The sequence below is a fragment of the Cololabis saira genome, chromosome 2 (assembly GCF_033807715.1).
Source record: "Cololabis saira isolate AMF1-May2022 chromosome 2, fColSai1.1, whole genome shotgun sequence".
Taxonomy (NCBI): domain Eukaryota; kingdom Metazoa; phylum Chordata; class Actinopteri; order Beloniformes; family Belonidae; genus Cololabis; species Cololabis saira.
Genome location: NC_084588.1, coordinates 24,701,027 through 24,714,159, shown reverse-complemented (window position 1 = coordinate 24,714,159; position 13,133 = coordinate 24,701,027). Strand labels below are relative to the sequence as shown.

Sequence of the window (13,133 nt, the reverse complement as noted above, 5' to 3'; positions counted from 1 at the left end):
CCTGAATCTCTCTGCCGTCTTACAAACAAACGGGGGGGCTTAGTATAATTCTCTGCTGGTTTAATTTCTAACAATTATTTTAAGATTCACTTTTTTTTTAACTGTTTTCACAATAACTTTAATTTAAGAAGTATTAAAGGCTGTGCTAACAAACATAAACAGTTATAACCTTCTTATTGTAAGATTGCACTGTAATCACTTCAAGAAGATATCGATTTGTTGGTGCTGTTGCTCATTTTTGGTCTTTATTTGCGTGGAAAAACGAATGCCCCATTGTTCCAGTCCAATGTGTGCTCCAAAAAATGTCTGCCTTTATCTAAAGCCCCTCTCAGATATGCAGTGCTTTCTATTAATCTATTGTGTCACTGATCACTCTGGTGCTCCTCTATCTCAGTTTGCAACAGTAACTTGCATAGATCAGACTTGGAACATTTCTGTATTACTTTTAACATTATACAAGTCTAAAATTCATGCAGGCACATAAACAGCTAGATATGCCCGCAGCAGTTATTCTTAATCTGACACATCTGCTTTTCAAAGGGATTGGACATCCAAAGTTATTAAAAGTAAAGAACAGCACTGTCCAAACTTTTCTGCTCAGTAGCTTACCCTATTTTTATTTGGTACAGAACTCAAGTGTTTATTTTCATAGCTCTAGAGCCTAGTAGAAATAAAATCTCTGCTACAGTATCCTTCAATGTAGTTAACGGTGACTCTCATATAAGTGCATTTAAATCATCGTTCTGTCTTCCACAAATGGCAAAAATTGTGTGCACACATCACAAAGCCGTGAGGAGGATTTACATTAGTGTGACCAACATCTGAATGACAGAATACTGCTGGATTTAACCATTAAGACCTGATGGGTATTACAGTTCCCATGCTCAGAGGGCACTGAATAGGTTAAGAGATTTATGAGCCCATTAATGTTGTTTATCTCTGGCCTGAAAGTGGCTTTAAGAACAGAATGGGAAGGAGCAAACAAAGGCACACAACCGCCTTGAACATGTTGTGTGAAAGAGGCTACTTGAGACCTTTTTATTAGTGTTATTATTATTTTTTAGGGTCGATTACAGAAAGGTCAGCAAGGAACGTGATGTGGTGATTCACACTGTGGCCTTAGCCGAAAAGGTCCCCGGTTTGACTCTGAGCCGGGAGCGTTTCCATGTGGAGTTTGCGTGTTTTCCCTGTGCCGTTGTGCTTTTTTTTCTTTCTCATTGCTCTGACTTCCTCCCACAGTCAATGAATATGAGGGTGATTGGTGGTTTTTAATTGTTTGTAGTAGAGAGTGTGAACTTGCATGGCTGTTCGGTCTTTTTTTTTTTTTTGACTCTGTGAAAATGTTGATTCTTCATTGTACCGAAGTCACCTAATAATTATTTTGTAGAAGACTTTCAAAGTAATTTAACTGCATATAATCCTCCTGAATAAGTTGCTATTTTAATAAAATTCCAAGTCACCCTAAAATTCACACATTTCTTAAGATCATATCTTCTTTGGACCTTAAATCAGTAATTACTGATCTTAAATCAGTAATGGTTTTGTGTTTACTGGCACCTGCAGTGCTGCCGCCCTTGTCAGAAAATTCCTTTAGCCCGGATCCCTCGTTTGGACGGCAGCAAAAGATACTTAGCATACAGTGTGTTGGCTTTAAGTTCACTTTAATGCATTGATTGAATAGTCTCTTATCTCCAGGAAAATGTTTCAATGCTAATTAGATCTCAACACTTAAAAATGCCCCTCAACCATCAGATAATCAATGCAGTCTAATTATTGTCTTGTTTCCCCTCCCCCTTTTCCTTACCTCTTTTACCATTCCCTCACTTTGCTCTTCTGCCCCTTCTTTTTGAGGTTTTAGTCTTTTATTGTGCTCCCTTCCTCCTCGCCAACTTTTTTTTCTTTTAAATGTCTTGTAAACTCTATTTACTCTGTGCATTTATCCCTTATTCCTGTTTGGCTGTTCCTGATCTTTCCCGATATCACTCTGACAGCTTTCCGGACCTCCCTTGGTGGGAACACCGTTCACATGCAGGCGCACAAAACACGTGCAATTTATTGGTCCAAGAGTATTTTTGGCTTAATGTTTATTAGGAATATGTTAATCCACCTGATCTGAAGAATTACATGTGGTCGCACATTCACTCAAAACGGAGTGTTGTGTGTTTTGTGGAGGTCAGTAAGGGACAAATGCATGTATGATAGCAAGCAGAAAAAAGGTAGAGGGAGGGGTGTTCTCTTGTTCCTGTGAATAAAAGAGAGCTGTCCAATGATGTGTGAAAGAGAAGCCGCAATTTGTCCTTGTTCGCCATCCCCACGTAAGATATCAAAAACACGCATGCATGCACACACATACAGAGGCAAAGACAGCTTAACACTAACATAGCCCCACAGAAATAAACTGTGCCCCAAAATGCACCACCATGCCCCGCGAGCAGAACAGCACTCCGATATTCTCGTCCCATTTGTCTCAATCGGCCTGCTGTCTGAGCGGTCAGTCTTAGGGCCTCAGTGGGAATACAGAATAGAGTGCAGCTTTCTACACTTACTCTGCCTTACCGTACTCAGTACGTCTGACCTCTGTGGCCTTGCCTCATGAACTAGATACAACACATTATTTACTGTACCTGAGTTACATGCTTTCAGATGTTGCACCCAACAGAACCGAACAAAAGAACCTCAGCTGATACCTGCAGAATGCTTATGAACACAGAATGGCTGGATACATCTTGTATTGAATAGGTTACATCGGTAAAGTCAAAAGCTCATGTCTTCGGTCAATAAATGAGCGAGTTTACTTAGTCAAGTTTAGTTGCCTTCAAGAAGTTGCACAAGTAGTGTTGTTAAAAAAATAAATAAACAAATGAATTTATACCCTGCATGATACAGTTTTTAATCCTTCTTTAAATGATCCTGTATTCATTGTGGGTTTTGACTGGATCAGTACGAAGCAGTCCACCCTGCCCCTTATCAACCCATTAATTTCAAAGTGGCCCATTGTAGTGAAAGGCCTGGGCGGTATAGACCGACAGGAAGAGATGGAGGCTCAGGATGAGTCTGGACTTTTAACTGGCAGGAAAGAGGTTTCTATGATGTGGACTAATGAGTTTTTTATTGGCTTGTAGGGGGGATGAGATCCACGCTACTTTAAGTGTGGCTGCATTTTTTTTTCTTGGCAAGACAAACTAGTTTTTAAATAGTATCCTATAGATCATATTTTTTCCCATTTATTTCCCTACAAAAATAGCTTACATGAAAGTCTAGTCTGGCTAAACCTAGGAAAAGAGTCTGTTGTCGTAGATTGTTTTCCTACTTTATGGTCAGATTCTATCGCTTTATACTGTACATGTTCCGTGGGTGTTTTCTTCCAATGCTGGTGAAGGCCAAAGAAGAATGAAATGTTGAGGGTTTGAAATAAAGGTGTTTGCAAAAGCATGGAAGGCCACAGTACGGAGGTGGCCTGTTTGACCTTCACACACCCTTTTTTCATACTGAGCCACCGCAGTGCACGGGTGACATTGAAATACTTGATCGACTGTGAGACAAGCTGTGCATGTGAAAAACCCTGGCACAACCAACATTACTCACTAAACATGACATTTTACCATTAGGAATTCAAGACAGCGAGTTGTGCACAACACAGGGTAATTATTTGAGTTGCTGTGATGAATGCTACTGCTGCAGCACGAAAGCAGTTTCTCTTTAAGACATTTGTTCACATCATCCCTTGCTTTATGGGACAGGAATGTTGTTTATATTCTTATAATATTCTGGATGAAACAAACAGTTTGTGTTTAGTGTCTCTTTTTGCATTGGTAAGTAAAAATCAATTAAAAAAAAAAAAAAGGGGAAAGAAAAATACAGATGGTACTGATCCAGTCCACTATCTGTATCTGGCACCAGTGCTGACATAATTCACTGATGGCATATTGCCACAGATTATTCTAATAAGAACCAATATATAAACTTATTTTTGCAATCAGTTCGACCACCCCATGGATCATCGAACTGCCTCACATCCAAACCCCAGTCACTGATAATGAAATCTGTGTGTGTGCGTGTGTGTGTGTGTGTGTGTGTGTGTGTGTGTGTGTGTGTGTGTGTGTGTGTGTGTGTGGGTGTGTGTGAAAATTGTGAAAACAGTGTTGAATTTCAAATAGTTTGTAGGTTCTAACAGGGACACGGAGTAAATTGCTTTTTAATTTCTATAAAATCATGCTGTAATGGCATTACTACAAGTCAAGAAAACTGTTTCAGCACAGCAACTTGCAAAGTTTTCTGCTTTTCATCAAAACCTTTGTCCTAGGCATCATTGATCATCAGACGCCTGCCAGATATGGTGTTTGACTCTGCGTGTTACCCTCCAATGGCTAATTAGCCTGCCTCATATGGTTAAAGAAAAGCTCAAATCATAGCAATGTAAAGTTTTTCAATGTGTATATTTTTTTACCCCTAATCTGTCTTCTCCCTTAAATTCTTTCTTCCGACATAATTAGTCATGTCACCAGGAAGTGCTGTTTCACGTTTCACAGCAGGAATCGTTTCTGTTGAACTTACTACGTATTTTCTTCTGTCTTCTCCACAGACGGATAATTTCCCCACTGAGCCTAATTATATGGGTAGCAGACAACAGTTTGTTCAAAGGTAAGCGTTAGAATCTATAACCAATAACTACACTGGATATCTTTGTTTTCACTTCTCCAACAGTCCAGGAACAACTGTAACTGTAGTGACTATTAATTGTCCTGAGTAATAACAAGGAGAGGGTTGCGCATGTACATTTAATTGGGCTTAAAAGTGGTCACTAACAGCATTCCCTATAATACAAAAACATTTATTATTGTGCAAAAGATTCTTTTGTTTTCTCTTGTCTGTAAAGAAGCAACACAGCCACACTCTGCATACAAACGCAGTTGTTTCTTTTCTTCGTGTTTTCTAGTAGTTCAACATTCAAAGACCCGGAGCGAGCAAGCCTCAGGGACAGTGGTCATGGTGACAGCGACCAGGCTGACAGTGACCAAGACACCAACAAAGGCTCCTGCTGTGATATGTCTGCAAAAGAAGCCCTCAAGTTGAAGGCCGTGGGTGTGAAACCACCACCTTTGGAGCAAGGTGAGGCCCCACTGGCAAAATTGAGTGGATGAGAGATGAACGATGCAGTCTGAGGCAACGTGCTTGAGCCAAACGACAGCTCATCGCTTATTTCCGCGTGCAGCGGTGACTTGTATAAATGATGGAAAGTTTTTGACTTGCCTCAACGCTCACATTCTGAACTTATCTTTAGCTACTTTATTTCCCCCCCAACTTTTTGTTCTGCACTTTTTCATTTGAAGTGCATTTGGTGTGTGTTTGGGCGGGTGTTTGTGTGTGCGTGTGTGCGTGTGTGTCTGTGTGTGTGTGTGTGTGCATTCTGTACACGTCCTCAGTTTATCAAAGCAGACAAGCCCATTATGTTTTTATAAGCCCAACTACTTCAGCCTCTCCATTTAGTCCCACTTCCCTGAGCTCCCGTCTCTGAAACTTTGATAATGGAACATGGAAAATGACTTAGTGAGCGGCAGATGATGTAGCCTCGTGGTGTGGTGATTAAATATGAATAATTATTCTAAGCGCTGTGGGTCGGGCAGATTACACATGACATGTGTAGAACAATAACTCCCCAGATATGAGTTGTTGCAGTCACCCCCAGCCACATCACATGATTAGCACTGGGTCAGGGGAGGCAAGAGAGGGAAGATTATATGTACTGTAGGTGCAGAGGAGTAATAGGATATGAGATATGCTAAAATTCTCATTGCATCTTAAACCACAGATGTGCTCCGGCGTGTGCCAGCACCTGCCTGGCAAAACAGATATTCCCACAGAAGCATAAATGTACTAAAATATCTACACTATAAACTTTGTATCTCACTGACAGGATCAAGAAGAATCGTCTTGTATACCGAACATGGATTCACTTTAATGGCGCTATCAATCCAGCAACAGAAGGGCTGTTTTACTCCGTGCGGAAAGACAATGACAATTTGTGCAACACTCTGTGCTGCAATATGCATGTCTGACTAGATAGCTTTTTTTTTTTCCTTTTCATTGGTTTTTAGAATGAAAATCAGCCACACATGATGGCAAGAGAAATTGGCCAATTAAAAAGCTCCATATGTTTCTCATTTTGAAAATGTTCTAATTTAATTGTCCGCGAGGGACCGAAAAGTATCACATTTATACACATGGGATACATGACAAAGTCAGTCAGGAAAAAGTGTCCCAATGCAACTTTGGGTATGTGCATCTACTTTTGACTCCAGCGCCACCTGAAGACCGTCTGTGCACTTTTTCTGTGTGTTGTTGTCATGCAGCATCATTTATGAGTGGCAGAAAGAAATCAGTCACAGAGATGTGCAAGACCAGAATGCTCATATCTCACTGAAAGCCTGTGATCTGCGCTTAATAATTTTTCCTCCACACCTCCTCCGAAACTTTAGTTTCACTTCTCTACGTCTCTTTGTTTGGGGAACTCATCTGATGTGAGATTAGACAGTTAACTGACTGCAGCTGGCTGTGTTTAGACAATAACACAGGAGCTTAGCTAAGCTGTGGGGGAGTACAGGGGCTGGAAGCCAAGGCATGGTGCAAAAGCAGTGATGAGGAGTGAAAGGTGGTGAACATCTTTCTGGCACTGATCCAATGCATTTTTATTAACTTGCAAAAATAGCAGTTGAATGCTCAAAAGCCTCGCAGTAGGATTTTACGAGAAAAAGACCCGATGATGCTATCTTTCTTCTCTCAAGCCACACTGTCCGCTGCTGGTTTTATGTCCTCCTGCTGTTTAAGATGAACCATAAGATGGGTACTTTGTTGCCACTTACCTCCAGACTGGTTTCCCTCTGCTGCTTTGTCCGAACTGACCCGCTCATGTGAAGGTAATATAGTTTTTATATTACCAATTAATGAGGCTGAATAAAAAGAGTGAAGTAAATTGAGGAAACTGACGCATGGCTTTAAGTACTGCTCTGCAATCAGGTATTTCTATCTTTAAATAAAGCTGCTTTTGTGCTCACACGTAAACCATATATTGTACATGGAAACACCCGGTTCTGTCTATTACCTGATAGAAAAAAAAAGGAAGCTTGTTGCTGTTCACTGGTCACTGTCCCTGGGGTCGTTTTCGTACAGGCTTATTTTCTTCACTTCTCAGCACTTACCATCTACTTCATAGGTCGTTCTCTACCGCCGCCACACCACCAACCTTCCCCTTCCCTCTCTCCTTCATCCTATCTTAAGTCTGCTGTTTTTCCTCCAAGCATAGCTTGTCCAATTACTGTGTATCCCTCTCTGCTTTCCGGCCAGAACACTACAGCCTCTTTCCTTTCAGTGGCTCAGTATAAACAGAACTACAAGTGCGCAAAGCATGTACTTAAAGTCCCAATCAATCCCCAACCTTTTTCAGGTTCTTAGCTTTAAAGGAGACATCGTATGCTGGTTTTAACAAGTTGACACAATTTCCAGAGGTCTCAGCAAGATGTCATTGAGGTGATTCGGTTCAAATCCCACAGAGATAGGGTACTACAGGCGTTTCCTTCAATCTGTGTTCATAGCAGCTGGTTTAACGGCTGCTGTAGTGAGCCATTCAACTCCACTTGCTTTGCGTCTTTTGGGGTTAGTGTTACTGTTATGTGCTACACAATGTCAATGCGAGTTTGGTTGAAAATTATACATTATTACTGTCTGTGAGGATATACCATACATAACCTAAGAATACACACAGCAAACCAAGCTCATACTACCACACCCACACAATTCTTCACTGGCAATTTTATTCTCAAACTGTCAGTTTCCTTATCTGCAGTTTAGTTGTTTGTAACAGTTGTTAGTAACTCCCCTTTCATACAGTTTTGCGAGTCATGCTTTGAAGTTTCCCAGCTTACTAGGTTAAGAAAACACAGAACAACAGATAGGAAAGCTGATGCGACCTAACCACCAGCTGGTTGTTGGGAAGCTTGTTATCTAATTTCTATCTTAAGTGAAGTACATTACTGCCAATGAAAATTTACTGTTAAAGGAGCTTGAGGCAGGATTTATGAAAAAAATTCGTATATGTTTTAAGTTTTCTAGTAATAATGTCAGATGAAGCGTTCCAAACCAAAAAGAATGAGCCCTCTAGTGTATCTCTCCGTTGCCTTGAACGTGTGCTGCAAAATGTGCTGCAATGGTGACCGGAATTTCCCGCGCTGTCCTGTGGATGTGACGTCACATGACGCAGCATGCGCGTTCTCCCCGTTCTCCCGTGCCGGCTCCGCTGTTGGCTGCAGTACCCCCGACGGCCGTCGTGGCGAAGGGTGGCGCTAATGAATCTCATTTCTTAAAAGGAGCCTCATGCTCCTTTAATATCAAAGCACGAAAGCAAGAAAAAAAACAATTTTCACCTGAGGTATAGCAAATACATCATTATTTGACGTGGCTCGAGGGAAAATAAGGTGGAGGTAAAGAAGGCCAGACCCAGGTCTTTTATGCAACAGCACCCTGCAAGTCTACACAGCTTATTCAGTGGCACATTTTTTAAGTAAACGCTGCCAAAAACTGACAGAGCTGCATTATTTTCCCGTGCTGGCTTCACTGTTGGCTGCAGTACCCCCAACGGCCGTCGTGGTGAAGGGTGGCGCTAGAGAGTCTCATTTCTTAAAAGGAGCCTCAAGCTCCTTTAAGTTATTGGATTGTGGCTTTTTGTTTGGACTAGTTTTAGGTTTTTTTTCTCTCTTTTTAAATTGCTAATTGAACCCTTTTCCTCTTTTTCTTGTCATTTTTTATATAACTTTCTTAATTTCTGTCATCTGCATTAGCAGAACAAATATGTGGCTTCACAGAAAGTAGTTCTTCATGCTGTCCTTCCATAGTACATAATCTGGATATTTTAGCACAGCAGATCAGTCTCAAATTGATTAATTAGCCTTGCAAAATCGGTTGCAATATATTAATTAAGCTTAAGTATATTAAATGCATTTTTTGCCAGTTTTAAACAGCAATTAATTGATGCTCCAACACGCCTCCAGCAGACATTAATACGGTCTTGTCTGGCTCTGTTGGAGTGGCTGGCAGCACATCGCTCGCCTCTGTGGAGATGACTGCCACAGCCGCTATCGTGAACAGACAGGCAGCAGTGGTGTAGGGAGATGCTACCCACTGATAGGGCTGTCCTAGCAAATGAACAGGGAGGGAGAGATGATTGAAGAAGGGGGATGGAGAGGGATGGACGCTGTTTGAGTATACCACCTGACCTATCCTAATTAGCCGCAACTGGATTATGATAATCACACCGCCTCCTGCCTTGTTTTGGAAAAGGAGGGATCAGTGGGACTGAGGAGGAGGGAGGTGGGAGGATAATGTGATACTACAAGGACAGTGTGGTTATGGTGAGGAGAAAGCATGATGTGTTCCAATGACCGCATGGTAAACAGCAGGGGAATTGACTTTTCTATGTTACTTGTGCCTTGGTTATAGATGTTCCATCCCAACATTATCCACCAGATATGTATAGCATGAATAAGAGAAATCTTAGGGAAATATTTAATACACTGTTTTAACTCACGCAGGCACATTTTAACAAAGTTGTAAAGGGACACAGATTTATGCAGGACTAGAATCCCATATTGCTTGTATTCTTTGTTGGTGTTTAATAATTTATGGTCCGGAGAATGCAACTCCAATACACGTTATATAATAAACATGCAATTTTAAAAATGTTTTTACATCACATATTTAATTTACGGTTTAGCTCTTTGTTTTAGACTTAAGAGAAACATTGGCATGAAACTGCATTTTCACATGCTCTTATCTGTTATCTGTTGAGCAGGACTTTGTTTTATGGTCTCAAAGGTTTAATAGACAAAAGAAAAAACTGAACTTCTTTATAAATTGTATTTTCATCAACTGAATCTTAAATTGGGTGTTTTGTTGTCTGAATATTTTATATGAATATGCTTCAGTGGGTACCAAGTATCATGTCCCCTTACATGTCCAAGCGAATTACAATATTTTGTTTAAAAAGAGGTTTTATACATTGCATTTTGTCATCATGGCATCGTGGTAATTCAAGCCCAAAGGAGGCTGCAGCTTTGCCTTTGCTCATCTGTAAAATCAGGGGAAAATGAAGTTCTTATATGTAACTTTATTGAATAATAGATTTTCACTTTCAGTCCACTTTGAGACAAAACAAACTAAATCTCCAGACTTTAATCCATCTTAAATGTTAACCCCTCTTCCCTTGTGGCAGTCTTAATCTTAAGACTCTAGCATTACTGTGATTTTCTAAAGTGCATTGAGTCCTCACAATCTTAGTATTTCCTTCTTTTTTTTCTTTTTATTCAGACCAATTAATTTCAAATCATGGGTGAACCTTTGACGAAAAAAGATTGCAGTCGCAAGATTAATTGACTGGTCAGAAGTCAGATCTGATGCCCTTTTCACACTTGTAGCTATGGCAACCTCTATCCTGCTTACTCTGGCCTTCAATAAACCTTTATCAGCCTCTTTGAAAAGGGCATTCCATTCAACATCATTCATATTTCATATTTAATGCAGAAAATATTTTTCTCGGGATGGTTGGATGCGTAATACATCTAAAAATTGAATGCTTCTGAATTTGTATTTAAAAGAAAATCACAATCACCATGTTATGGGTTCATTATCGGCACCTACCCGTTTGAGGCAATGGCGTACACAGGATTAGGCATATATCACAACACTGGTTGCAATTAAAAATGCATGCATATGTCATTTTGAGATATTTATAATTGAATTATCTTATTGAAATAGATGAGGGTTTCATTTTAGCTCAACAATGTTGTCAGTAAAGGGAAACCTGTAAACATACAGCATTACGTTAGTGACTGCAGGATCTCTTCATTTATATCTGCATTTGAGTTGCAACAGTAGTTTATGTTTCTAATTATTTATTGATGTTACACTTTAGAATTATTTGTTTTTTAAAAAACAAGTACTTCCAAATTCAAAATGGAGGTGAGTTCAGACAACTCACACGTGAACTCAAAAATAACAAATGAACACAACCACACAAAATGTGGTTGCTGCAGTATAAGCTGCTTGAAGACACGCCTTTTGAAACATTTCCAGAGGGCTTTGAATTTAAAGTGGCATGATGAAGCGGTGTCACTGCCAGGATGTGACTCAGTCACGTCACATGGATAGGAAAAGCTGTTGTGGTTTTTTTTTTTATTCTTTTTTTTTTTTACATTTATTTATCAGATGAAAACTTGAAAAGCAACAGTTATGGCTGCAGAGAGGGTCTGGAGACTGATGGGTCTGTGATATTTGATTAGACAGTTTCTGTTTAATATTACCATTAATACATGCTACCTTTGATCAATTCATACCGTGGTTTTACATCACATGTCACATTTATATTTTTATACCTTTTTACACTGCGAGTAAGAAGCTTTATCGCAATAGTTCATAGATTTGATCCATCCATTATTGAACCAGCCTTTTCATATTCAGAGTCACAGGAACCTGCTGGAGCCTATCCGAGCTCTCTGCGGAAAACGCAGGGGTTCACCCCAGACAGGCTGTCAGTAGGGCTGGAACGGATCCCGTGAGCTGCGGATCGATCTTTCTGATTGTAAAATTAAAATAAAAACAACTTTAAAGCAGTGAGAGCTTGGATGGCAAGCAGTAGTGGTACACATGTAGAGCAGGGCATAGTTGCCAGAATGGGAACACTTGGTTTTGTTGTCAGCATGACTGTTCACATCCAACTAGTGCATAATTATTGTACATTTCGGGGGTGGTTGCACATCAATGTACAATAGAAGTGACTATGCAGGGTCCTCAGGAAGGACAGCTTAAAATCATCAGTTCAATGTAGAACCATAAAGCACCTTATTGATGATGAATCAAGGGTGGTGGACATAACAGTGTGTTGGCACTGTTACATAAAGAAGCAAAATCAACAGGGCAAATAGGTAATGTGTCATGAATGATGACACATGCGAAACATATTTAACATCCCATTGTGCTGCTGGGAGAAGAAAAGTTCAAGAAACTTACTTTATTGAAGACAGGCTCAAAGACTATAACGTGATCCACACCATGTGGAATGCGATCACTTCACAGGCCGTGTCACCAGTCCATCACAGTAACTGTGACTCCTCTGTAACATGTTGAAAACGCCATCAATGATTAAAATAATAGTAATATTTCAAAAGACAGTGGCTGACATACTGTATTAACTTGTACCCTTTAATGAACCAGTGTGTTTTTAGCACTGAATGCAACAACTTTACTTTTTGAAGTCTCCATTGCAGTTAATATTAATGTGGGATACTTCACATGATGTTAAAGTAGTTGTTCTACAGGTTAATAGACAAACAGCTGCCGAGAGAGAACCTTCATCTGAGAGAATTGTAATTAGTCATTTTACAACCGATAGTCTAAGCAGGTAGCATATGGAAGAGTCATGGTTTCATGTGATGCCATCACATCCGTCTGTTTAAACATGATTAATTCAGGCCATCATGGTGTATTTACAGCCATTGTTCGAATTGAGATAGCTAAGTGCGTCATTCCAGTGAGCATTCTTGCACTTGCATGAGCAGAATTTGATGTTTTCCAAAGCTTCTCTCTGCCTGTTAATACTTTTCATCAGCAATCAATGTCAAATTTGGGATGAGCTTTAGTCTTCTTACAAAGTATTTTGTTTGGATTTTGTATCAGTTCACTTAAGAGTCTGTTTAAAAGTTAGCTTGGTCTAAGAGAGTAGATTAGGAAAACAAAAAAAAAGCAGCTGGGTGTTCATGCTTCTTCTCCCTCCTCCTCATGCAAGCCATCGGGGCAGAGAGGATTTGTCTCTGAGACTTTCATCCTTTCCTGTCCCTCATCTCCTCGGCTTTCCATGGCCCATCCCTGGATGGGCTGATAGCCTGATTCATGGCTACATCACCAGCGTACTTTTCTTGGTGGAGAAAATAAAAGCCATCAACAATCTGGAGTTGTCCAGATGCATTATTCAAAGTCAAATAAGATTTGTGAGGGTTTTTTTGCTCATACACATGTGCCAGATTGTGTGTGTCTCACCCCATTCTTAGAGGATGTGGCGGTATCGCACGGCAGTGAGGCGATTTGCGGCT

General features: G+C 40.2%; 1 protein-coding gene across 3 annotated transcripts in view; it reads left to right on the top strand.

Annotated features, from left to right (window-relative positions):
* The window catches only part of pcdh17 (protocadherin 17), a 61,964-nt gene that overhangs the window by 21,817 nt on the left and 27,014 nt on the right, over nt 1-13,133 (top strand). For 2 of the 3 annotated variants that reach the window (XM_061741393.1, XM_061741376.1), the window contains exons 3-4: nt 4,583-4,641; nt 4,937-5,109. In XM_061741393.1, coding sequence (XP_061597377.1) covers nt 4,583-4,641; nt 4,937-5,109 — 232 coding nt within the window. The remainder of the gene's footprint in view (nt 1-4,582; nt 4,642-4,936; nt 5,110-13,133) is intronic. The other variant, XM_061741384.1, reaches the window with a different exon arrangement.